Source organism: Pelodiscus sinensis, chromosome 1, assembly GCF_052426305.1.
Source record: "Pelodiscus sinensis isolate ZL-2025 chromosome 1, ASM5242630v1, whole genome shotgun sequence".
NCBI classification, from domain to species: domain Eukaryota; kingdom Metazoa; phylum Chordata; order Testudines; family Trionychidae; genus Pelodiscus; species Pelodiscus sinensis.
Window position 1 is genome coordinate 269,452,392 of NC_143052.1, and position 27,379 is coordinate 269,479,770.

The window sequence follows — 27,379 nt, forward strand, 5'->3', positions numbered from 1 at the left end:
GCCATGTTCAAAGGGCTGTGTGCATAAACCCAAACTGCACTGTGGGCTGCAAACAAATGGGCCGCGTGTTGAGTAGCCCTGTCACAGAGGCTTGGAAATGCCAACACAGGAAAAGCCACTAAAGACGAAGGCGGTGCACTGGAGCAAGTCACAAACTGGAGGGTGCAACGCTGCAAGGCACCAGGAAGGGGGGAGCTGTTTCGCAGTGAGTTGGGGTGGCCAACTTGCCTCTGGAAAATCATTTCCAAATATGAGCTACAGCTGCTGAACGGGAAATTCAAACACCCCCCCCCCCCCCCATTTAAAATCCTGGGGACACCAACACATCCCAGCATAACGCCTGCTCCCCCCGCCTACACTCAGCACGCCCGGTAGCCGCAGCACTCGCTGGGCGGGACTCAGCTGAGCGAGCAGCCCGAGCGCCGCACCAATGACATGCAGCCTCTGGGCCCGTTGCCGCCCCCGAACGGCTCGCGCGCGCACTCACGCTCCCCAATCCCGCGCGCCCGGCTTGCTCGCGCTCTCCCAGCCCCGCCGCCCCCTCTGCAATCCCAGCGCTCTCCCTGCCCTCGCGAGGCTGTAATATTCTCGCGATAGTTCAGGGCCGCCATCTTACCTGTTCGTGTTGCGGCTAAGGGGGAGGGGCGGGGTCCGCGCGTTTCGGGAGCCACGATCCGGGCTCGGCTCTTCCGTGCGGCCGGCAGCTTCCTCGCGCGTCGGGATCTTCGCGGCCGCTGGGCCGAGCTCCCGGGAGGAGGCGGCGGCGGCGGGAGCGAGCCCCGCAGGGGGCATCCTGCCCGGTTCTGAGCGCTCCGCGCTGTCCGTCCCCGTCCCGTCCCCGGGGATCTAGACCGAGCCCGGGCGCGGGGCGCAGAGGCGCCGGGATCCGGCCTGGGGGCGGGGCGGAATTGCCGCCGCCGCTGCTGCTGCTGCCGCCAGGGAGGCGGGGGGCCCGGGCCGCGCTGGATGGTGGCGAAAATGATCATAGAAAACTTCGAGGCGCTGAAATCCTGGCTCAGCAAAACCTTGGAGCCCATGTGAGTAACCGGGTAACTCCCCGGGGCCTGACGCATCCCTGTGAGTGCCCGGGGTAATCCTCCCTGTAGCCTGACCCCCCCCCCCCCCCCCCGAGTCCATGTGAGTGACCAGGGTAACCTCCCCTGAGGAGCTGACACTTCCCCCACAGGGGCCTTTGTGAGTGACTGGGATAACCCTCCGGGCCCTGACACCTTCCTCCCCCCGCCTGTTTGAGTCACCAGGGTAACCCCTCCGTCAGGGCCTGAAATACCCCTCCCACCAGAGCCCATCTGACTGGTTTGGTTAGCCCCCTCCCGCAGTCCATGTGAATAACTAGGATAACACTTCCCTCAGCCCACGTGAATAATGGGGTAACTACCCGTAGGAAAGTGACACCCTCCTCCTGCTCCTGTGTGTGTGACTGGGGTAATCCCCAGGTGAATAACTAGGGTAACTCCTAGGATCTCTCGGATTTGCTTTGAGTCAAGTCACAATAGATCGACCACCAGACCACCCAATTCTTTCCCGTCAACTCCAGTATTCCATCAGAAGCATAGGCAGTGTGGACAGGAGAGCATCGGCTGTTGACTTACTGCAGTGAAGACAGTAAATAAATTTAAGTATGTGGACTTCAGCTACATTATTTATGTTTGAAGGGTATTGTGTTTCAGAGGGGTAACATTATTTATGTTGATGAAGTTGCATAACTTAGATCAACTATCTGCAGTAGTGTAGAATAGGTAATAGTGCCACAGGTGAATGAGTGTAGTGCAGGAGTGGACACCAGATCCAGTTGTTTCCCGAAATGGTGGCGCTCACTCAAAGTGGACTAATGAGGGGATTAAGTTGAGCGTAGATAACTTGAGGGAACGGTAGTGCAGACCTACCCTGTGGTTAATGCAGACTGTCTCCAGCTGCTTATGAACTACAGCAGTGGTTCTCAAACTGTGGAGCAGGACCCCAAAGTGGGTCACAATCCCATTTTAATGGGACCACCAGCAGTGTTCCCTCTAATTTTTTTATGTCCATGTGTACAGTGAATTTTGTTATGTGGTGATCTATGACACATGGTGACCATCTTGGTGCCCATCGCAAAACTCACTTCATGTATGGATGCTGTATGGCGAGGGTGGGCTGAGGCGTTAAGAGCGTGGGAGGTGACTAAGGACTGGGACAGAGGTTTGGGATGTGGGGGTTGAGGGCTCTGGGCTGGGGTTAGCAGTGCAAGGTTTGAGGTTCAGGAGGAGGCTCAGGCACGGTCGTGGGGGGGCGGTTAGTGCTCCAGATGGGAAGGAGGGATTTGTAGGGTGTGAAAGCTGCCTCAGGGAGAGAGGCTTACCACCAGCTCTCTCAATGCAGAAGCTCATGGTCAGATGAGAAGCTTCACTTAATGGCCCTGGTATGTGTGGGCTGATCTGGATGGGGGCTGAGGAAGGGACACCTCTTCCCTGGCTGTGACAAGTCTGGGGCCGCTCTGCACTGAGGCCAGCAGGCAGAGGTGCCTTTCCAACAGCCACTGCAGATCCGGGATTTGGAAATAGGCATATCTCGGCACCATAGCCCTGAGCCCTGCACATGGCTTAATAGGCAGCTGTGCAGCCACACAGCCTAGAGTAGGAGTGGGGAACATTTGTTGGGCTTGGGGCTGCTGATTTAGTCAGGAGCTGCACACAAGTGAGAACCCCCCTTCCCCCCCAAATCTAGCCAAATAAACCCTCACTGACGTGGCTCCAGACTGAGGAGAAAGACACTCCCCACATTCCCCTTGCACACCAGAGTCTGGAGGGGCCCAACCTAGTAGATTTTGTGTGCTCCACTCCGCCCTTGTGGTGGGCCAGTGGGGGGCCTGGAGTGTGCTCGCCAGTGCTGAGGGGAGGGCTGAGCCTCGGGAGCCACATCCAACTCCTGGGCCTGAGGTTCCCCACCCCTGGTCTAAGCAAATTTTCATTTTCCTTGAGTCTGAGCAACCAGTTTGTAAAAAGGTTGGAGTTTCTATTATCAGCAGTCTCAGAGTTTGGAAATATACAACCTTGTTATAATATCAGTTATAGTGATACTTAGGTAAAATTATGGTTCTTTAATTTTCACCTATTCATAGCATAAATATATCTTTTTTTTTAAATTGAAATTAATTAAATTCTTCTTCAGCCATACTAGATTTAAGACTCAGATATTTTTTTTCCCTTTGGATTTTGAATCGTTGTGTTGGTTTGTTTGGTTTGCTAGTTCAGATTTATAGAAAAAGCTTACTGTTTAAATATGAATTAAAATAGAGTTCGTATGCCATAAAGGCATAGACTCATTAAAATAGAAAGTGTTCCTTTCGTTGTGCTGTGGGATCTTAGTATTGTAACTATTTCTAACAGTTTGTTTAATCTCTCTCACACATACATACACACGCACACACATGCATTTTTACAATATTTCATGGTAAAGAATCCGTCAGAGCACTCTGATCATTATTAGTCTAAACAAGTCTTTCTTTCCCATTTTACTCTCATTCAATTCTATATTGCTCACTTTTCTCAATTAACTCTGCTCAAATTCATACCCAGTCACAACTCTTGTAAATTCATAAATTAGTTGAGTAGTTTGGCCTGCTCCACACTGCTGTTTAATAGAATTAGCAAAACAACTGTCTAATGCAAGGGTGGACAATAATTTATGACAGGGAGCCACTCCAAGATTTTGGAAAGTGATTGAGGGCCACACTCTTCCATGATATTAATGTAGGAGATGCGGGGTCTGGGATGGAGGTTGGGTGCAGAAGAGAGCTTGGGGTAAGGGATTGGGGTACTCGAGGGAGACTGGAGTCTGGGAGGGAGTTTGGGTGAAGGAGGCGGTTGTGACCTGTGACGGGACTGGAGTGCAAGGGTTTGGGATGTGACCTAGGGTAGGAGGGTACTGTGATCTGGGGCAGGAGATAGGGGTTCCAGATTTGGGTATGGGTGTAAGAGGGGGGACAAAGGGTTTGTATATGGGGGGGCAGAGAGTTGGGGCAGGAAAGGTCTGGGGTGCCAGAAGCAGGCTCTGGCCAGGAGACTTACCAGCCAGCAGCCAAACTAGCTTGCCTGCAGAGCTAAGGTTTGCAGAGCTTAAAACATTTCTGAGACAGCCTGCTTGCCTGGTCATGTGCTTCTTTGAATACCTGAGTAGGGTTGCCAGATGGTCTCAACAAAAATACCGGACATACTTGACATTACATCACAATCTACATTACATCTTATTTAGAAAATACTGGACATTTATATTTTCTTATTTATATTTTCTCAACTTGTTTCCTGAACAGAAAGCTCAAATACTGGAGTGTTTGGTTCAAAACTGGACACCTGTCAACACTATAACTGAGCTGAGAAGAGGTGGCGTGGTTCTTCTTGGATGACTGTTATTCCAACAAGCAGCTCCCATTGGCTGGTTTATGGCCAGAGACTGTCCAAAGGGATTGGGCTTCTGAAACTTTTCCCCGCCCCCCTCCCTCCATCCAGTTTTAAAACAGAAATGGATCCCTGCAGCCGTGTTTCTGCACTGCACACAGAGCAAGCAGGAGAGCGTTCCTGGGGCTCCCCACTGCCTCCGTGGTCTGGATCGGTGGGTTGGCGGGCTGGATCTGGCCCCCGGGCTGTATTTTGCCCAGGCCTGGTCTAATGACCCTTAAGGTTGTGGCAGGATACCACCTAAAACATTGGACAGTCTTAAAATGAAAGACTTGTACATCCTTGCTATCTTAGTATTCCCTTCTGTGATGTTTTAACTCTATCAGTTATCTCTGGAATGTCAGAAAGTTTTTGTTTCCATTTCTAATAGATACTGAAATGCAATATATACTCCAGCTTCATTATATTTTTGCTCTAATGCAGGGGTGGGCAATAATTTTTGACGAGGGGCCATTCCAAGAATTTGTAAGTGGTCAAGGGCAGTACTCCATCATGATATTTATTAATGGAGGAGGTGTATCTCTGATGGAAGTTGGGTGCAGAAGGGAACTTGGAGTGTGGGATCTGGGAGAGAGTTTGGGTAAAGGAGAACGTTGTAACCTGTGGCAGGAGACTGTGGTGCAGAAAGGGGGTTCAGGATCTGGGAGGAGGTATGGGTGCAGGAGAGGTTTTTGACTTGGAGAATGGTGCAGGAGGGAGTGCAGTGGCTGGAAGGGGTTGTGATCTGAGGCAAGGGTGTGGTAGGGGGTGCAGGGATCTGGGTTGTTACTGGGAGGGAGGGGATTGAGGTACAAGTTCTGGGAGGGGGCTGTGACCTGGGACAGGAGTGCAGGGAATGAGGAAGAAGAGAGGCAGAGAGCTGGAAGGAGGGGTTGAGTGCTAGAGGCAGGCTCTGGCTGGGAGGCACTTAACCTGGGTGTGCTCCTAGCCAGTAGCCCAGCAGGTTTTTCAGCCAGGGTCCCTGCCTTCCATGCCCTGCACCGGTTGCAAGGGCCTTGTATGGCTCTAAACACTACAAGACCTAAGGGGGAGGGGCAGTTTCTGTGCTACCTGGCATGCAAATAAGCAGCTCCCGTTGGCTAGAAACCAGTCAATGGGAGCTGCAAGATTGTGCTGGGGGTGGGGACAGCACACAGAGTCTCTCCCTCCCTCCCCACTGGCTCACAGCTTTCAGAAAGATGCTCTGAGCAGTGTGTGGAAGTGGGACAGGCAAGGAGCCTGACTGAGGCTTTCAGGGGCTGGTTCCAGTGGCTTGGTGAGCCTGTTATGACCCACGGGCCACATTTTGCCTGCCCTGCTGTAATATAAACAGTGTTTTTATATCAATACTAGCAAAAGATTAGCATGTCTGTCTTAGGGCTTTACAACTTGCTTCTGTAGCGCTTACAGTGTAAATTAATCTCCTCCTTCTTCCCCCAGTAGGGGCACCTCTAAACGATATTCATCTTTTGAAAGGAATGAAAATGAAGCCAATAGAAAATTCAAATGAAGCATGGATTTACAAATCTCGTGCTTCATTTGCATAATCGTGTGAGTGCTTTTTCAGAAAAGGGTTTTTTGAAAAAGAAACTGCATTCTAGACGGGGTTCTTTCGGAAGGGAAAAAAATCTTTTTCGAAAGAACCCATACTCCTGAAAAAACGAGGTGTATGTGTTCATTTGAAAAAGGGCTTTTTTTTTCTTCAAAAGAACCCGTCTAGACGGTGGCTTCTTTTTTGAAAACCCCTTTTTTGAAAAAACGCTTTCACGTGATTATGCAAATAAAGCGTGAGATTTGTAAATCTGTATTCCATTTGAATTTTCAATCGGCCTCATTTACATTCCTCTTTCAAAAGAGGAATGTAGTTTAGACATAACTAGGTGGTAGCTAGTTTGGCAGAGAATTTTAACTGTTGACCTAATGGCTGTACACTGGACCTCAGATTGGCTTAACTATGTTTCTCAAGTGATAGAGTAGGGTCAATCTAACTTTTTTAAAGTAGTCCAGGCCTCGTATCCAGTAACACTGGGAATTTACTTTGTCTTAACGCTGCTCTTTTACCAAAACGTGATCTTGGATATCTGGACATTGGATATAACTCAGAGTGGTTGCAGCTGCAAGCTGAGTGAGCCTGCATTACATCATCAAGTTTGCTAATTAGGGATGTTAGCTATTGGTTAATTGAATAGTCAGGTAACCACATGAAATCTTTGTAGTTACTAGACTATTCAATCATCCCCGGAGGCAGGGCTGGCAGCCAGTGTGCTCCTGCCCCACTCCCGGGAAGCCCCCTGCCATCCTATGCTGTTGCCTCTCTATCAGAGGTAGCATTGCAGGGTGCCAGGCGGGTGATGGACTGCAAGGAGAGCCAGTTTAAAAATAAGCTCCCGTCGTGGACCTGCTGCCTGCCACCCTGCTGTGCTGCCTCTGATACAGAGTCAGAAGCGTGGGTTGGCAGCAGCCACTGTTTGTGAGGGGGGTCCCAGCTCCCCACTTGTTTCACATTCTGTCACTGGCTCTGGGAGCGTAGGACTTATGTTGGTTAGAGGTAGATTAGTTAACTGAGACTGCTTTAGTGACTTAGAAAGAAAGCATGGTACGCTGAGCATGATTGGATTTTTAATATTAGGGACCTGAGTTTTTATGTAACTTCTCTGATGGAATGTGGATCAGTGTTGCACTCCCTGTGAGTTCCTGGCTTGGGCTGGGGAAGCTAATGAGCCACCCATTGGACCAAATTTGGTGATGTATCCTAGTCATTTGCCACCAAAGGCATGTTGCATCTATTCTAAAAGACTTACTGAAAAAATGGGAAGTGTGCAACAGTTGTTCCCTGTCTTCTGAGCTAAGGTTCTTTACATCTTACCAGTAATGATGGTAGTGTGTTGTATTGGAATTTTAAAATGTAATCCTCAGGTTCAGTATTTGATGAAGGAATTTGTCTCTTCCTTCACTTTCCTGAGTGAGTAACAATGTTCATGCTGCAGAATAGTTGTCATATGTTTTTCCGTAGAATTATAGGATAAGAAGGGACCTTGAGAAGGAATCTATTCCAGTCCCTTGCGCTCAAGGCGTGATTAGGGATGTTAAGTAGTGATTAGTTGGCTAGTTCAATAGTCAATGGAATTTCTATCAACTAGTTGTTAAGCACTTCTGCGTTCTGCCATTGAAATGTACAGGAGCCCCAGCGGCGCTGCGAGGAGCCTGACGCTGGGCTCCCTGTGGCATTCAAAGTGGCAACGCCACACAGAGCAGCTGACCCCGGGCTCTGTGCGGCATTGCTGCTTTAAGTATCCGCCCTTTCTTCCCCCCTTGCTGTCTTGATCTGATAGAGGCAGCGGGGGCTAGGGGAAGAACAGAGGGGGACTAGTCGACTAGTCGTTTACATTTCTAGGCATGATTACATATTATTTAGATCAGTGGTTCTCAAACTTTTTGGGCTCCGGAGCCCTTTACATGTGGAAAAATTTATGCGGAGCCCCAGCGGTCCACTGATTGTATGTGTTGTACCCAGGGCTCGTCAAGCGGCGGCGAGCTCTGCTCGCCAGCTGCACGGTTCAGCATGCTGCACATGCACAGACTGCGCTGTGCAGCTGTGCCGGCTTGTAATCTACTCGCCATGGGCGAGTAGATGACACTAATTGTCATGCCCTGGTTGTACCTATCGATGTTTCCAGTTTGTCAACCTCAAGGAGCCCCTAGAAGGCCCCACAGAGCACAGTTTGAGAAACACTGATTTAGACCATCCCTGACACACAGGTTTTCCTAATGTTCTCCCTTGCTGTAATTCAGTATATGAGGCAGCAGTGCAGGGTGCTAGGCAGGAGCTGATCCTCTGAGGCTAAGAACAACTTTTCTCCCTTCTCCTTGTAACGATCACTTATATACTTCAAAATTGTTATTATCTTCACTTTTAGGCCAGGTTTATTCTAGACCAAGAAGGCCGGTTTAAGATATGAAATTCCAGTTATGTAAATACCATAGCTGGAGTCAACATACCTTAACCTGAGCTTGACTCTGTCTTCACAGTGGGAGGCTAACGGGTGCAAATGCTCCCATCAGTTTCCCTTGTGACTGTGAGGAATACCGGTGCAAACTGGGGGTGTCCTGGGCATTCGATTTAGTGGGTCCTCATCTGATTCCCTGGTCATGCTCTGCCCCGAGACAGTCCTGGGGGAATCTGCTTTTAAGCTGGCTTCCCTCACCATCACCGACTCCTACTCCCTCCCTTGCTGCTTCTCTATACTAGAGGCAGCAAGAGGGCCGGGGAGCAACTAGTCGAGTTAAATACAGGTTAACTGCAGGGCTCGACAAAATAATACAATCTTCCGAAAGCACTTGTAATCCGGAATAGCTGGCTGGTGAGCAGGGCTCGTCGTGGTTCGGCGAGCCCTGGTTAATTGAATAGTTGAGTAACCTCATTAATTCTTATCGGTTAGTTGACAATTCTATAGTCACCAAGGGTGGGGCCTGTGGCCAATGTATCAGAGGCAGCAGTGCAGGGTGCTAGGCAGGAGCTGATCCGCAGCAGCGCAGGGTAGCAGCAGTCCCTTTCTAGGCAGGGTCTGAGCTCCTGGACCCAGTGTGAACTGGAACTGAGTCTGGGCTGCCTGCCTGGCTCCTAATACACTAAAAATGCAGAAACACAGTGGAGGTAGGTCCCGGAACCAGCGCAAGTCAGGATTGAGCCGGGCTGCTGGCCAGCCTGCTTGAAAATTCACTGGTGGGGGTTGAGGAAAATGGTTGTAGTCTATAGCATTAACCAATAAGCAAAAGCTTATCGGTTAATCACTATTACGTTCCTAGTTGCTAGTCAACTAGTTGCTTACGTCCTTAGTTCAGAACCTACAGTAATGTGTGGTATAAGATCCTAAATACTTTAGAGTCTTAATTTAGCCTCATTGTGCATATAAGAACATAAGAATGGCCGTACTGGGTCAGACCAAAGGTCCTTCTAGCTCAGTGTCCTGTCTACCGACAGTGGCCAGCACCAGGTGCCCCAGAGAGGGTGGACCGAAGACAATGATCAAGCGATTTGTCTCCTTCCATCTCTCTCCAGCCTCTGACAAACAGAGGCCAAGGACACCATTGTATCCCCTGGCTAATAGCATTTTATGGACCTAACCTCCATGAAATTATCTAGCTTCTCTTTAAACTCTATTATAGTCCTAGCCTTCACAGCCTCCTCTGGCAAGGAGTTCCACAGGTTGACTACACGCTGTGTGAAGAAGAACTTTCTTTTATTCGTTTTAAACCTGCTACCCATTAATTTCATTCGGTGACCTCTAGTTCTTCTATTTAGGGAACTAATAAATAACTTTATCGGCCCTTTCCACACCACTCATGATTTTATAGACCTCTATCATATCCCCCCTCAGTCTCCTTTTTTCTAAACTGAAAAGTCCCAGTCGCTTTAACTTCTCCTCATATGGGACCCGTTCCAGACCCCTAATCATTTTAGTTGCCCTTTTCTGAACCCTTTCCAAGGCCAAAATATCTTTTTTGAGGTGAGGAGACCACATCTGTACACAGTATTCCAGATGTGGGTGTACCATAGTTTTATACAGGGGCAGTAAGATATTCTGTGTCTTATTTTCTATCCCTTTCCTAATAATTCCTAGCATCCTATTTGCCTTTTTGACCGCCGCTGCACACTGTGTGGAAGTTTTCAGAGAACTGTCCACGATAACTCCAAGATCTCTTTCCTGATTTGTCGTAGCCAAATTAGCCCCCATCATACTGTACGTATAGTTGGGGTTATTTTTCCCAATGTGCATTACTTTACACTTATCCACATTAAATTTCATTTGCCATTTTGCTGCCCAATCACTGAGTTTGGTGAGATCATCTTGGAGTCCCTCACAGTCTGCTTCTGTCTTGACTATCCTAAACAGTTTTGTATCATCTGCAAACTTTACTACCTCACTGCTTACCCCTTTCTCTAGATCATTTATGAATAAGTTGAAAAGGATTGGTCCCAGGACTGACCCTTGGGGGACACCACTAGTTACCCCTCTCCAATCTGAAAATTTATCATTTATTCCTACCCTTTGTTTCCTGTCTTTTAACCAGTTCTCAATCCAAGAAAGGACCTTTCCTCTTATCCCATGGCCATGTAATTTACACAAGAGCCTTTGGTGAGGGACCTTGTCAAAGGCTTTCTGAAAATCCAAGTATACTGTCTCTACTGGATCCTCCTTATCTGCATGCTTATTAACCCCTTCAAAGAACTCTAATAGATTAGTAAGGCAGGATTTCCCTTTACAGAAACCATGTTGACTTTTGTCCAACAAATTATGTTCTTCTACATGCTTCACAATTTTATTCTTTTATTGTTTCGACTAATTTGCCCGGTACTGAAGTTAGACTTACGGGTCTGTAATCGCCAGGATCACCTCTAGAGCCCTTTTTAAATATTGGTGTCACTTAAATAAGATACCTTCCAGTCATTAGGTACGGAAGCCAATTTAAAGGATAGGTTACAAACTACAGATAATAGCTCAGCAATGTCCCATTTGAGTTGTTATAGAACCCTTGGATGAATGCCATCCGGTCCCGGAAATTTGTTAACATTAAGTTTTTCTATTTGTTCCAAAACCTCCTCTAATGACACTTCAATCCGGGACAGTTCCTCAGATTCACCACCCACAAAGGATGGTGCAGATTCGGGAATCTCCCCAATGTCCTCAGCCGTGAAGACTGAAGCAAAGAAATCATTTAGTTTCTCTGCAATGGCTTTATCATCCTTGATTGCTCCTTTTATAGCTTGATCATCTAGGGGACCCACAGGTTTTTTAGCAGGTTTCCTGCTTCTAATGTACTTAAAAACATTTTGTTATTTCTTTTTGAGTTTTTGGCGAGCTGTTCCTCAAAATCTTTTTTTGCTTTTCCTATTACATTTTTACACTTGATTTGACGGTGTTTATGTTCCTTTCTATTTATCTCACTAGGATTGGACTTCCACTTCTTAAAAGATACCTTTTTGTCCCTCACTGCTTCTTTTACATGGTGGTTAAGCCACGGTGACACTGTTTTAGGTCTCTTGCTATGTTTTTTAATTTGGGGTATACATTTAAGTTGGGCCTCTATTATGGTGTCTTTAAAAAGTTTCCATGCAGCTTTCAGGGATTTGGCTCTAGTCATTGTGCCTTTTAATTTCTGTTTAACTAACCTTCTCATTTTTGTGTAATTCCACTTTTTGAAATTAAATGCCAGAGTGCTGGACTGCTGAGGTGTTCTTCCCACCACAGGAATGTTGAATGTTATTATATTATGGTCACTATTCCCAAATGGTTCTGTAACGGTTATTTCCTGGACCTGATCCTACACTCCACTCAGGACTAAATCGAGAATTGCCTCTCCCCTTGTGGGTTCCTGCACCAGCTGCTCCAAGAAGCAGTCATTTAAGCCATTGAGAAATGTTATCTCCACTTCTCTTCCTGAGGTGACATGTATCCAGTCAATATGGGGGTAATTAAAATCTCCCGTTATTATAGAGTTCTCTATTTTGGTAGCCTCTCTAATCTCCCTCAGCATTTCAATGTCAGTATTGCTGTCCTGGTCAGGTGGTCGGTAATATATCCCTACTGCTAATTTCTTATTATTGGAGCATGGAATTTCTATCCATAGTGATTCTATGGAACATGTTGATTCATTTAATATTTTTATTTCATTTGATTCTACATTATCTTTCACATACAGTGCCACTCCGCCACCCACCCGGCCTGCTCTATCCTTTCGATATATTTTATGATTTATATTTTATATTTATGTATGATTGTGTCCCACAGATTTTCCTCATTCCACCAGGTTTCAGTGATACCTATTATGTCAATCTCCTAATTTAATACAAGGTACTCCAGTTCACCCATCTTATTAGTCAGACTCCTAGCATTTGTGTAGAAGCACTTCAAAAATTTGCCACTGCTTATTTGTCTGCCCTTCCCTGATGCATTGGATTCCTTTGAATGCGGTTGTTTGTCTGCTCTGGCCCATGGTTTGTCCTCTCCCCTCCTCTCTTTCTGACTACAGCTGAGAGAGTCTCTATCAATGGATTCTCCTCTAAGAGAAGTCTCCCTCCGATTTACGTGCATCTCCACACCAATCGGCTTTCCCCCATCTCTTAGTTTAAAAACTGCTCTACGGCCTTTTTAAAGTTTAGTGCCAGCAGTCTGGTTCCACCCTGGTTTAGGTGGAGCCCATCCTTCCTGTATAGGCTCCCCCTCTCCCAGAAGTGTCCCCAGTTCCTAATAAATCTAAACCCTTCTTCCCTACACCATCGTCTCATCCATGCATTGAGACTCTGAAGCTTTGCCTGCCTACCTGGCCCTGTGCGTGGAACTGGAAGCATTTCCGAGAATGCCACCATAGAGGTCCTGGATTTCAGTCTCTTTCCTAGCAGCCTAAATTTGGCCTCCAGGACATCTTTCCTACCCTTCCCTACGTCATTGGTTCTGACATGTACCACGACCACCGGCTTCTCCCCAGCACTACACATAAGTCTATCTAGATGCCTTGAGAGATCCGCAACCTTTGCACCAGGCAGGCAAGTGACCATACGGTTCTCCCGGTCATCACAAACCCAACTATCTATGTTTCTAACAATCGAATCACCCACTACTAACACCTGCCTCCTCCTAACTGGCATTCCCTCCTCCTCAGAGGTATCCTCAGTGTGAGAGGATACCGCAACGTCCTCTGGGAGGAGGGTCCCAACTACGGGATGGTTTCCCTCTGCTCCCATTGAATACCCTGTTCCCTTGAGACTTTCATCCTCCTTAAGAGCACTGGGGCTCTCAGACTGGAGGTGGGACAGTACTACAGTGTCCCGGAAAGACTCATCAACATATCTCTCTACCTTCCTTAGCTCCTCCAGTTTAGCCACCCTGGCCTCCAAAGCCCGAACTTGGTCTCTGAGGGTCAGGAACTCCTTGCAACTGGTGCACACATACGCCACCCGCCCACAGGGCAGGTAATCATACATGTTACACTCGACGCAATAAACAGGATAGCCCCCACTCCGCTGCTGGGCTTCTGTCTCCATTTTTCTAATGAATAAGTTTAGGTGTAAATGGGATTCTTTTTAAACCTCTGGAATATAGATTATTCTAAGAGTTATGTTTTAAAGAAGGCCCGAAGTCACTAGTGCCCTCTAACCTCCCCCTCTAAACTCCCTCTCCAAACTCTCCTGTTAGCTGTTCCTGTTCACAAGCTCCCTGGTCGCTGAGTCACCGGCTTATATAGCTCTGGTAGCCCCTCCCCCTGACTGAGGCTCAGCCAATTAACAGAGGCTTCTAGGTTTCAAACCTTTTAGAAGCTCCACATCATGCACGGAAGCACTCGCATGGAGCCTGGGGACAACAGGGGATTCAGAGTCCCACACTGGCCCCAACCTCCATGCTGTGCTTCTTCTTTGCTCTGCCGCTGGGGACTCTTGTACATTTCAAAGCTGGCACGCAGCATGGAGCCCAGGGTCAGCTGGGGAGTTCCCAGCTGATACTGGGCTACACCCAGCATTGAAGCAGCAGCACCACACTGAGTCCGGCACTGCTGCTTTGAAATTCTGGGGGAAGCCCAGGATCAGCTGTTAAAAATGAAGTCCCCGGGGGTATGGGGACGGGATGAAGGGTGGGGAAGGGGTGGAGTGTATGGAGGAGGTGGAGGGAGAAACGGGAGCGGGAGAAGGAGTGGGAGGAGGAGGGCAGCTGGGGAGGCTGCAGGAGGCAGCACACTCTGCACCAGGGTCTGCAAGTGCTGGCAGATGGCAAAGCCCTGGGCAAGCTACTCCCGCCGGAGCTGCTGGTCTTCTTGCACCCAGTGCTGGAGGGTGCGGTGTAGGGCTTGCAGTGTCCCCACTTGCTGCTGGTACCTCTCCACTGTACGGGTGGTCCTGCGGAGCCCTCGGGTGCGGGAGCATGTCCCTGGCGGGGTGGTGCGCCTTGAATGTGCAGCTGGTGCGGCTGTGGAGAAACAAGAGAAGTGGTCAGTTCTCCCTGGGAACACAGTGGGTGAAGCCCAGCCCCCCTCTGCAAGGCTGGGATGACCTAGCCCTGCACCATCAGAGCCGATGTGCTTGCACAGAGACCATGTTCAGAATGTTCTGCTGTCCCCGGGAGTGGGAGCTACCTGGAGACCACACCCATGCCCCTGTGCTATATATATAGTGGGTGGCTGGGTGGTGGAGGGGGAGATGTCCCCTGCCTCTGTGTAGAGTGGCCTTGTGGAGGGAGGGTGTCCTGCTGTGCCCACCTCAGAGTCAGGAGAATGTCATGTGTCTTCACACATGCATGTGGCTAACAGGGTAAGGCCCCTGCGTGGCAGCGAGCTGGGGCCACATGCCCAGGATGTGGTCCAGGGCATTGAAATAGGGGCAGGTGTCTGGGTCAGCCCCTGGTTGGGAGCTGCCCCCCGTGGCCCTGGCATAGGCCTGCCGCAGTACCTTGCTTTTCATCCACACCTGCTCCTGGGTGCGGATGTGGCCCTTGGTGGTCAGGCTGGCAGCCATCCGGTTGTAGATGACCGCATTCCTGTGTCTAGTGTGGAGATCATGGACATTGGAGGCCTCCCCCCAAACCTCAGTCAGGTCTATGATCTCCGCATTAGACCAGGAAGGCACCCACCTTTTGCGGCCCCTGGCAGGCTCCTGGGAGCTGGGGGACTGGTCCTGGGAAGCGGTGGAGGGCTGGCTGCTGGTGGCTTGCTGGCTCATGTTGGGGCCACTGAATCAGGGGCAGTGACTGCTGGCTCTGGGCTGGCAGGCTTGGAGCTGGCACAGGCACTGTGGACAGACTCTACCCCTTTAAGGACTCCAGGGAGAGGGGGGAGGAAGAGGAGTTTTCCTGGTTGTGCCCAGAGTGGCCAGCAGGGCACTCTGGGAAGGGCTGGAGGCCCCCTATTTCGAAATAAGCGTCTACATGGCACTTATTTCGAATTAGCTATTTTGAATTTGGTGTTATTTCTTGTGGAATGAGGTTTATCAAATTCGAATAAGCGCTCTGCTATTTTGAATTAATTTCAAAGTAGCAGTTTGGCTGTGTAGACACTAGTAATGTTATTTTGAAATAATGGCTTGTCTTGTCCCGTTTTCTTCTTGTCCCATTTTCAGTGGACATGGCGAACAATTTATTATAATCGTCTTTGTATCAACCCTGAACATATTAAAGATTATTGACTTGCCCCTCAATCTTCTTTTCTCAAGTCAATACTAACTATGCCCAATTTTTTTCACTTCTCGCAGGTTTTCTAAATTTATTTATAATTTTTGTTGTTCTCATCTGGTCTCTAGTTTTTCACATTTTTCCTAAAGTGTGTTCTGACCAGAATTGGACACACTACTTCAGCCGACACCTCTGCTTTGTACTAGTAAGAGAAACTGTTATCTCCAAGGTCTTCCATATGGCAGACTTGTGAGTAAGAACATAAGAAGGGTCTTACTGGGTCAGACCAAAGGTCCATCTATTCCAGTATCCTGTCTTCCGACAGTGGTCAATATCAGGTGCTCCAGAAGGAAAGAACAGTGATTCCCTCTTGTTCATTCTCAGCTTGTGGTAAACAGATGCTAGGAACACCATCCCTGCCCATCCTGGTGATTCAGCCATTGATGGACCTATTCTCTGAATATCAAGTTTTTTTGAATTCTGTTATAGTCTGGCCCCTCACGTCCTCTGACAGATAATAACCCCCAGAATATTGTCCCTATTCAGAGCTGCATTGCATTGTTAACTTGTATTCAATTTGTGATTCCCTGCAATCACTGGATTCTTTTCAGCACTATTGCCACTTAGCCATTTATTCCCCAATTTGTAGCTGTGCATTTAATGTTTTCTTTCTAAATGAAGAATTTCCATTTGTCTTTATTGAACTTAATCTTGGTATCTTTAGTGTGAACTAATTCTCCAATTTGTCAAGGTTGTTTTCAGTTCTAATCTTGACCTCCAGAGTTCTTGTATCCCTTCTGATCTTGGTGTCACCACAGTTTTTTTTTCAGTATATCCTCTAGTGCATTATGTAAGTCATAAGTGTGGTCTTTCAATTCAGAATAGTTGCAATCTGAATTGAATTCCGATATATAAACTGACGGCCTTCAGCATTAGCATTTCATTTATAGTAGAATCTCAGTTACAATACTTCAGGAATGGAGGTTATTACTGAACAAAGTGCTCTTTCAAAGGTTTATAACTGAAGATAAACTTAATATAGTTTTGAAACTTTATTATGTAGAAGAAAAATCCTGTACTAACCATCTTAATTTAAATGAATAATTTTCTTAAATTGTCAAATCTCTTTTAAAACTTTCCCTTTGCTTTATTAGTAGTTGACATTTAGCACAGTACTTATGGTTACAAATGAGATGTGTAGTTGACCAATCATAATATTGCTGTTGGTAACTCTTGAGGATCTACTGCATATGGATGTGGGATATATCAGAGCTGTTGTTTCAGCCTTCTTGCTTTTTCTGCAGACTCAAGAATTTACTGCAGCATGTGAGCATGTTCTGGAAGTTTTCTCAGTAACCATTTAAGGTCCAGAAATAGAGACTCAAAAACGTGCAAAAAATGGTGAACACCATTGTATATCATGACTTCTGAATGTTTGGTATATTAGAAATATTATATTCTCACCTCTTTTATTGAATCTCTTTGGCTAGGTATTCACAAGACTGTCATATGTAACAAACACTTGATAAAGCCATGACACCACTTCTCATGATAACCTTATAATCCATTAACAACTCCCTTTTGGGTCAGGACTCTTAGTTTGGAAAATGCTGGTTTCCCCTGTGGAATCTGTACACTACAGGGTAAAAGTACATATAACACCAGATTTCAGAGTCTGTGATACATTTCTTATGGCTGTGAATTTATTGACTTTAATAGCAGAATAATTGGGTCCCATGTATGTACATTGTGCTATGTTTGGGAAATGTTGAGTTTGTCATTACTGAATTCTATATTTTGGTCATTTATTTGCAGATGTGATGCAGATCCATCAGCCCTAGCTAAATACGTTCTTGCATTGGTAAAGAAGGATAAAAGTGAGAAAGAGCTGAAGGCATTATGTGTTGATCAGCTGGATGTATTTCTTCAAAAGGGTAAGAGGTCTTATTAATGTTCATGGGCTCGCCTGTTATTTATCTTACGAGCTTTTGTTAAGTGCAATTAATGCAGATGCATAAAGAAAATAATTTATAAAATCTAACCATAAAACAGCAATATGCCTCTGGCCATAGTGAGTGCCTATGCTGCCTAGGAGAGATTCATGTCACAAAAATGCATTCAGTGTTGCAGCCTGACAGCGAGAGCTCGCAAAGATAGGAAGCTTAGAATCCACATGCTGGCTTTTGACAAAGCCTTAGACCCCCAGCCGCATGGTGGGGTGGGATGGGGTGGGGGCAATAAAGGCTCGGAGGTGACCTCCCCTCAGGGGAATCTTACAAGCCCCTCATGGCAAAAGGCGCACTAAAAACCAAAGGCCTCACCAGCCCATTCCCTCCTGTCATGAATTAGGAAGGGAGATGAACCAGGCACCTCAGGCATTCAAAAAGCGCGAGCCTCCTCATTAACAGGCTCTAAGACGCACTCTAAACAGCCTGTGAGGTCAGCTTCCCAGCCATCTAAAAGGGGACCTACCAAGGACCCTGAATTAGCAAAGGCACTGCCGGCACCAGCGGTGCAGCTGGCACCGTCGCTGTCCCTGGCATGGCTTTAGCCTCTGGTACCAACAAAACACCAGACAAATCCCAGCCCTTCTCTTACAGGCCAGTCTGACCCAGATTCCCCAGGGCTCAAATGGCGCCGATGCCGATAATGTTGTAGTGGTGTTTCAAAGGGGCAGCACCGCACAGAGTCCAGATTCATAGAACATAAGAATGGCCATACTGGGTCAGACCAAAGGTCCATCTAGCCCAGTATCCTGTCTGCCGACAGTGGCCAGCACCAGGTGCCCCAGAGAGGGTGGACCGAAGACAATGATCAAGCGATTTGTCTCCTGCCATCCCTCTCCAGCCTCTGACCAACAGAGGCCAAGGACACCATTTTATCCCCTGGCCTTTTATGGACCTAACCTTCATGAAATTATCTAGCTTCTCTTTAAACTCTATTATAGTCCTAGCCTTCACAGCCTCCTCTGGCAAGGAGTTCCACAGGTTGACTACACGCTGTGTGAAGAAGAACTTTCTTTTATTAGTTTTAAACCTGCTACCCATTAATTTCATTTGGTGTCCTCTATTTCTTCTATTATAGGATCTACTACATAACTTTTCTTTATCCGCCCTCTCCACACCACTCATGATTTATAGACCTCTATCATATCCCCCCTCAGTCTCCTCTTTTCTAAAGTGAAAAGTCCCAGTTGCTTTAACCTCTCCTCATATGGGACCCGTTCCAAACCCCTAATCATTTTAGTTAACCTTTTCTGAACCCTTTCCAAGGCCAAAATACCTTTTTTGAGATGAGGAGACCACATCTGTACACAGTATTCCAGATGTGGGCGTACCATAGTTTTATACAGGGGCAGTAAGATATTCTGTGTCTTATTTTCTATTCCTTTCTTAATAATTCCTAGCATCCTATTTGCCTTTTTGACCGCCGCTCCACACTGTGTGTGTTGTACCAATAAATGCAAGCAGGATCTTATGAGGGGGATAAGGCAAAAAGCCACATTTATTGTAAAGATAAGAATAAAGAAAAGATAGAAGCAAACAACGTTGTTTAGCTACTTATTCCTATCACTACTTAACCCTTATACACTTATATATATGAGCATTCATTCAATCATTCATCCATTCATTCAGGTTCTGTGTATTTGTTATAGTTACCAGCCTGGAAGTTGCTTGTGACAGAATACTGGCTAGGTATTCTGTACACAAGTGATGGTAGTGGGGAGCGAAGTCCTGATCAGATGCGCATCTGAAGCCCCTGGTGGACTGGCAGCAGAACCTTGGACTCTGACTCCATAGTCTTTTAGTCCAGTTCTTATAGGAATTTCTTCCTATGCCAGTCTATGCTAATTGCTGCATCATGCTGATGTCCAGGGTGGCTGTCAGAGATCTCATAGGGTGGACCTCCAGTACTTGGTTTTCTCCACTTGACACCTTTTGGTTGCACTGGCACCTGATGCCTTCTTCAGTCCTTTGTTGCTGTATTCTCAGGCTGGCACCTCTCAAAACCATTGATTCATCGTCCAAGCACTCTCTCTCTTACATACATTCCCTAATTAATGTTTCACATACAGTATTTTGTATAATAATAACTGTACATATACAAGATTTGTAGTTACATAAAGTCACAAGTTTCTGGGTGGCATTTCTTAAAACATTCTCTCTCTGAGTGCTGAGTTAGTTACTGTTATAGTTACAATGTTTCACTTTACCATTAAGGTTAATTGCTTCACAATGCTTTGAAGAGAAATAGCGTCAATTATGTAACAAGGCCCTTAGTCAATTACAGGGCTTGGCTCCCAGAGCAGAGTTAGTGGCTTGACAATGCATTGTTACAATGTATCACTGCAATGTCAATTTCAAGCAGCCCCTTGCAAAAGCTTGAGCATGCCCTGGGACACAGAGAGGGGAGCTGTTTCTGGCTACATAGTATTATATTTAACAGTTTTTAGTTATGAGCTAATATTACATTCCTAACAAATTATATTCTAGAGGGGCAATAATTATAAATCTAAACATTTAACAATCTTAACAAATAATAATAAATCTAAACACTTACATGCTTCTTCTACTTAACAAACTTATGCTACTTAGATTTTAAGTTGTGGGGAACAAATTATGCGGAGTGACTTCCACTTGGGGGAATCATTTTTAATACTTTAATATGTTATCCCTACATGAGGAAGTTTTCAGAGAACTGTCCACGATAACTCCAAGATCTTTCCTGATTTGTCATAGCCAAATTAGTCCCCATCAGACTGTACATTAGTCCCTTGCTGCCTCTATATCAGTGTTTCCCAATTGGTGCTCCGGGGAACCCTGTGGTTCCGCGAAGCAAAGCTAGGGGTTCCACGAGGAGCTGGCACTCCCCCGCCTCCTCTGAAAGACAAAGAACTGGCTAGCCAGCAGAGGCGTGGGCAGCGAGTTGTATGGGCTCGTGGTGCCCATGCTCCACCAATATTTGGAACTAGAGCGAGCCTCGGTCCTCCCACCCCGGTCCCAGAGCATCTCTCCCCTGTGACTGATCCCACCATGCGCAACCTTCACTGAGCTTCCCCTTGCTGACTGCTGCTGCCCTGCACGGCGTGCTCAAGCCGGTAGGCGGGGAGATGCCCGGGAGTGACATAATGTAAGGGCCTGGGATTTTAAAACTGCTGGGCGCTGCTTTGCGCTGTATGGCTGAGTTGCGGGTTCGGAGTCCGGGGACGGAGTGCAGACTCCAGCTCCACAAAGTGGAAGGCAGAAGGTAGGGGAAGGGGAAGGGCTAGGAGAGGAAGGTGCTTGTGCGGAGGGGGAGGAGAGGGGAAGGCACCAAAGGGACAGGGTAGAAGAGAAACAAATGCCAGACAATGAGGAAGAAGGCAGGAGGGGAGGTGTCAGTGGGAGGGGAGCAGGGTGATGGGGAGAGGGTAAAGGCATCGGGGGCTAGAGAGGGGACGGGGAGATGCTGGGAGAAGGCTTGAAAGAAGGGGTGGGCATGAGGGAGGCCGGGATGGAGCAAGTCATGTGTGAGGGCACAGAGGCATGAGGGGAACGGGGGCAGAGGGTAATGAGAGGGTGGGCATCAGGGAAAAGAGGGCAAAGGAGGTAGGGCAGTGAGGGAAGGGGGAGGCAACAGGAGGGTGCAGGAGTAAGAGAAGGTGCAAGTGCCAAGGGATTCTGAGGTGAAGCAGAAGGGCAGACACCTGCAGGGGAGGGACCAGCACCAGAGGAGAGACGAAGGGCAGGTGTGTAGAGGGAGGTGTTAGAAGAGGGGATGAAGAGGGGTAGCTCACATGATCGGAGTGGGAACAGGGAGGAGAGAAGGGCTGGTGGAGGGGGTGCAGGTTGCAGGAGGGCTGAGGGCTGTGAGAAGGGCAGGAGTCAGGACAGCAGAGGAGGGTGAGGAGTTGGGAGGCAGCAGGCACCAGGGGAGCTGATGGAACAAGGGGAGGAGACATGGCAGCAGAGGGAAAAGGTAGAGGTTTATGAGATATTTATTAATAACTTGGGTGCCACAGTGGCACATCCAAACAAGCCACATGAACTCAGTACTGGTGCACAACACAAAATTCATTTTGCTCATGTGAGGAAACTCTTAGGCTATGTCTACACTGGCGGTTTCTTGCGCAAGAACATCTTGCACAAGAGTTCTTGTGCAAGAACACGTCCACACTGCCATGTGCGAGCTGTGCTTTTGCACAAGAGCATCTATGGCAGTGTGGATGCTCTCTTGCCCGAGGATGTGCGGATGGCCATTTTAGCCAGAGGGCTTTTTTGTGCAAGAAATTCATGTTGCCTGTCTACACTGGCCTCTTGCGCAAGAACAGTTGCACAAAAGGGCTTATTCCTGAGCAGGAGCATCATAGTTCTTGCGCAAGAAGCCCTGATTTCATACATGAGAACTCTGTCCCCTGCTCCCACCAGCACATTTGGGACCACATTAGTGAGGCTTGGGGATCTTTGGAGGGTTATTGGGGTTTTTTTTGCATCTCACTTGTGTGGCCCCAACAGACTTTTCTGTGGGTCACTGACCCTTGACTCAAAACAGGTTCGTCACCCTTCTCATAAATAGAGACAATGCTAAAACTTTTTGAGGTTGACATATTTTATTTAAAACTGAAGCCTGGCCAACAAGCCCCCAATTGGGGCCAAACCCCCATCTCACTGCAGCATCATAACACTCCTGCACCACCTGACCCCAAATCTGTGTCCTGAGCCCGTCATACTCAGAACCTTCTTGCCCTGAGTCCCTCACATATCCAGCCCAAACTCCTGCACCCTCACATCCACAAGCCCATGGCTTGCTCAGCACCCCAACCTTCCACCTGAGCCCAACACTCCTGAGCCTGGAGCCCCCTCCCCAAGCCAACATCCCCTTCTCCTGCATCCAAATTCCCTCCCAGAGCTTGTACTTCTCACCCCTTCCCACATCCAAATCCCTCATTCCCACCCCACACCTCCTGTCTCAACCTAGTGAGAGTGTATAAGGGCTGGGGATAGCAAGTGATGGAGAGGAGAGGAACAGAGCAGATGATGCCTCAAGGAAGGGGGGGGGGCTTGGGGAAGGAATGTGATTTTCATGGATTTGTGGGTCCCTCCCCCCCCTTTTTTTTTGCTTGACAAACCTAGGGGTTCCTTGAAATTCTGAAAAGCTGAAAAGGGTTCCTCGGCCAAATAAAATTGGGAAACACTAGTCTAGACGTACCCTCCGAGACTGATCATATTTATAGCTGAAAGATCCAAGGGAAAACCACTTTCTTCCCAGCGCATATCAAAACTGATAACATGGTGTATTACCACGTGTTACTCCAGAATAGAGCACTACCGATGACTCCCAAAGCTCATTCCACCGGAGCCATAACAACGTTAGAGGCCTTTCTCGGGCGTATCACTCCAAGAAATATGTCTAGCAGCCAGATGGTCGTCTAACCACATGTTCATGAAGCACTATGCAATTCCACCATGCTCAACAACAGATGCCGCAGTAGCTACAGCCATCCTCTGCACAGCTGGTAACAGCTAGAAGAAGCCCACCTGCCATCTAACTGGGCACTGCTACAAAGTCACCATCAGTGGATCACCCAGGGGGACATCACTCGAAGAAGAAAGAGAAGTTACTCAATCCGTGCAGTAACAATGGCTCTTTGAGATTTGTGTCCCCGTCGGTGCTACACTACCCGTCCTTCTACCTGTTTCTTTGTGCGCTAACAACTTGCCTGGAGGGAATCAAAGAAGAAACAGAGGAGTTGGGCTGCATGGACTAGCTTCAAAGGTGGGAACACTGCGCATCTCTGACTGGACGCTGTTCTGAAATCTCCAATCCATGACATTGAGATGAGCCTGACACCAATAGTGGAGCACCCTTGGGGGGGGGGGGGGGGGGACGGACACATGTCAAAGAATCATCGTTACTGCATGGAGTAACTTCTCTTTCTTTTCTTGTTCCTTGGCCTCCCTCCTTCATTTGCAGTCTGCTGTGCCCCTCTTTTATTATCTAGCTCAGCAAACCTGTTCCTGAGCTTTATTTCTCCTTCATTCTTGTAGTCTCATGTTTCTACTGATCACTTTCCTCACCCAGCAGTTTCCTCTCTGAGTTCTTCAGTGTTCACCTGTTGGTCTTGACTTTTCCCTTCATCCTTATCTTTCCTTTGCTTCATCATCTGCTTGAAACCCCTTTGAAACTCAACAGTAGTTTCCTACCTCCATCTCTAAACGGCAAGTCTTCAATTCCGTCAGCTCTATCAAGTAGCACTTCATACATATGAAGCTTATTTCAGGTACCTGCCCTAGGATCATGTACATTCTGCAGCTTCCATATCCAGTCATCTTCATTGTCTCATTCCTCGTTTTAGTCACAGCCTCTGTACCTGTTGTAGCCTTTTACCCTAAATTCCTGCCAAGAGGGGCAAATTAAACCCATCAAAGACCCGAACAAACACCAAAACAAAAACAGAATACTACATATGCCCCATTCCCCAAACTCCTGTTATAAACTTCCATTGAGTCCTGTTTATACCTGTTAGCTATATCTGTTCTGCTGCTCTTACACCTGTTGTGTTAAAGTGCTACTTTTTAAACTCTTTGGGTCAGAATAAATGCCCAGGTATGAAAATTCAGCTGTAAATGTTTTACAGTACCTTATTTGAAGTACAGTGTGCATATATGGTCCTATCAAAACTGCTCTTTAAATACAAAGTTTGCACTGCCTGAATTGTTCTGTATTTTAAAGTAATTTAAATTTTAATGACTATAGCAATTAAATAAAAGGGGGAAAGCAGTCTGCTACATAAAAATATTTTCATTTAGGTTAAGTAACTTCAGCAGTGTAGTTTACACTATTATCAAACAATTCCTGGTGAGCTGTATATTTTGAACATTAATTAGTATCCATTATTTTCATTGCCAGTGAAAGCATAGTACCAGTATTCAGTGGTTTGTAAATGTAAGCAAAGGGACAGAGTTTCATTATATCTAAATGGATTGCAGTGTGTTTAAATAGCCATTTATTAGAGGAATTAATTCATGGCTTCTAGTTGTCTTTGTGTTTTTCCCTTAAACTTTGCAGGTATTTAGACAGTATATCGATTTAAAGAGCATTTTGCTTTTTATTGAGTTAATTTGTTATAATTAAACATTTTAGTGAATATTTTGGTTAAAACTAAAAGCATTAAATATCAAGTTCTTAATTTCAAAGATTTGTTACTTGAGTATGTTTACTTATTCTTTAGAGACTCAGATATTTGTTGAAAAACTTTTTGATGCTGTAAATACCAAGAGCTATCTACCTCCGCCCGAGCAGCCATCATCAGGAAGCCTAAAAGTAGAATTTTTCCAACATCAAGAAAAAGACGTTAAAAAGGAAGAGGTAAGAATTTAAATCATACTTTGCAACACAATCTCTGTTTCTCAACCTGTAGCAATTTTACAGGATTCTTCCACTAATCCTAAATTTCATTTAGATCTCTAAGCAGCCTCTCTCTATCAATTTCTTGTCACAAACTTCCTCTTGACAGTTCCCATTTGTTTTTGCAGGCAGGGCTGCAAAGGGCGGGGGGGAGGAGGTAAAGGAGGCAGTTGCACCATTTGGGTCTACTGGAAAATGAATTTTTAAAACTTTCAGCAAATCAAAAAGTGTTTTTGAAAAGAGAGAGAGAGAGGAAAAAAGTGGGTTTACACGAAACAAAATGTTTCAGTTTTGAACTTCAATTTTACTTAAAAAAATTAAAATTAAAGGCAGTTTCAAAATGAAAAGTTGTTTCAAATAGAGAAATTGAAACATCTTATTTAGAAAATGTCAAAATGTTTTCCAGATTTTTTTCATGATCTTCTGACTGAAACTATTTGGCAAAATTGAAGTGAATTTGTGAAATATATTATCCAACCCAAATATGCAAATTTCTGTAAAAATTTTTTATCTATCTCTAGTTACCACTCCTCCTTCCAGTAATCCTAACTGTAACCTCTGGCACTTCTGCCTACTTTGGCTCTCTCTCCCTCTTGACCAGCGCCCATTTTGTAACAGTTTTGACTGGGCGAAGGTAACAGCTACTCTTGAGCTCGATGTAGTGTGAACAGAGTCAAAGGGCAGATCTCTTAAACTTGTTAAATATAAGTTTCCGATCTGAAGCAGTCCATAGTATTTCCCAAACAGTGTGCCTCCAGTCCTGTCCAGCCACCTCAGTCCTGATGCGTAATGTTATTTCTGGGCCCATTTCAGCTAATGGGGATGAAAATAGCCATTGTGGGAGTCTGGCTTTTCCGGTGTTCAAGTTTCCAGCTGTCATCAAAGTAATAGGATTTTCCTACTGTTTGCTTAGAAGATTCCCTTAAATTTTGGGATAGATCAGGTACAGTCTTCATAAGTTAGCATGTTACAGACAGATGTCATTGAATTGAGTTTTAGGCCTCGCTTCACTTAGCCAAAACTGAATTTCAGATTCATTTATTCTATTTATCTGTTTTAAAAAAAGGCTTGTGTTATGCTTATCTCTGATTTCATGTTTACATTTCAAAATCCAGATAATTAAAGAGGAAGAAAGAGAAAAAAAGTTTTCTAGAAGATTAAATCACAGCCCTCCTCAGTCAAGCTCTCGTTACCGAGAAACTAGGTAATAGTAAACTTGGTTTGATTCTTGCTTTATATCAAGAACCAGTTTATATTGACTTAAATTTTGAAAGATTTTTCCTTTGGGGTGGTGATATATCAAATTTCATTTTTCTCCGGTGATATGCATCTTTAAATGTTAATAGAGTACTTGAGAAGCAAACTCTCTTATGGATTTTATATGAAGTCCTGACAAAAGTACAGATTACAAATAACAGTGCAAACTATGTTCAATTTTTATTAACTAAAAATAATCTTGACTCAATTTAAGCAATATTTACAAAGCAGATTTGAGTGTTAAAATGGTTATATTACAACATATATCCCATCTTTTTGTGACGTTTAATCTGTATACTCTGTTTAATGTAGAACTAACATTCTCTTCAGCAACTTTTCAGTTGTTGTGATGCTGTTACTGTGGTGAAGATGACCTACTGAGAAAATAAGTTCTGGCACAAAAGCAGTATTTCCCCTAATTTTCTTTATATGGTAACAGGCTTTTATACACACAAAAATTACATAGATGATTGAACAAGTCTTTTTGGAAGAAAGGAGGGGACCGATCATTAAATATCCTGTTAAAGGCATATATTCAAAATAAATCAGAAATGTACAAAAATCAATAACAAATATAGCATCAACTTCAGATATGTGTGAGTATTCTGTAGGAAATGGGCTTTTTAATACCTGCACTTATTACACGCTTTACATTACAGTGCAGGAAATTTCAATATTTAATTTTCCTCTTCTAAGCATTTAGGAATTTTTCCAGTATGTTTTGTTTCTTTGTGTGTGATTTTGATGAGATTTTAATAACCATTGCAAGGTTTTAGTTGGCATTTAAATTAGCTTTACAAAATGTTATTTTAAAATAATGATTAACTCCCTAAATATTTAGAAGCCGTGATGAAAGAAAAAAAGATGAACGTTCTCGCAAGAGAGATTATGACCGGAACCCCCCTAGACGAGATTCATATAGAGACAGGTACAACAGAAGAAGAGGGCGGAGTCGGAGTTACAGCAGGAGTCGAAGCAGAAGTTGGAGTAAGGAGCGATTGCGGGACCGGGATAGGGACAGGAGCAGGAGCAGGAGCAGAAGTAGAACACGAAGCAGAGGTAGGTGTTGGTCTTTAAAATATGGGTTGATGGAAGAACAATATTTATCTTAAAGTACAGCAGCTGTTTACTTAATTTACTTATCTACAG

The 27,379-nt window shown here is 45.9% G+C and overlaps 1 protein-coding gene across 4 annotated transcripts in view; it reads left to right on the plus strand.

Annotated features, from left to right (window-relative positions):
* Window positions 1-644: 644 nt before the first annotated feature.
* The window catches only part of RBM26 (RNA binding motif protein 26), a 100,430-nt gene continuing 73,695 nt past the window's right edge, over window positions 645-27,379 (plus strand). For 2 of the 4 annotated variants that reach the window (XM_075918835.2, XM_075918837.2), the window contains exons 1-5: window positions 647-1,037; window positions 17,402-17,520; window positions 24,798-24,934; window positions 26,089-26,177; window positions 27,072-27,289. In XM_075918835.2, coding sequence (XP_075774950.1) covers window positions 967-1,037; window positions 17,402-17,520; window positions 24,798-24,934; window positions 26,089-26,177; window positions 27,072-27,289 — 634 coding nt within the window. In that variant the 5' untranslated portion in view covers window positions 647-966. Of the gene's footprint in view, window positions 1,038-17,401; window positions 17,521-24,797; window positions 24,935-26,088; window positions 26,178-27,071; window positions 27,290-27,379 lie in introns of all 4 variants that reach the window. The other 2 variants (XM_075918836.2, XR_012900594.2) reach the window with 2 other exon arrangements.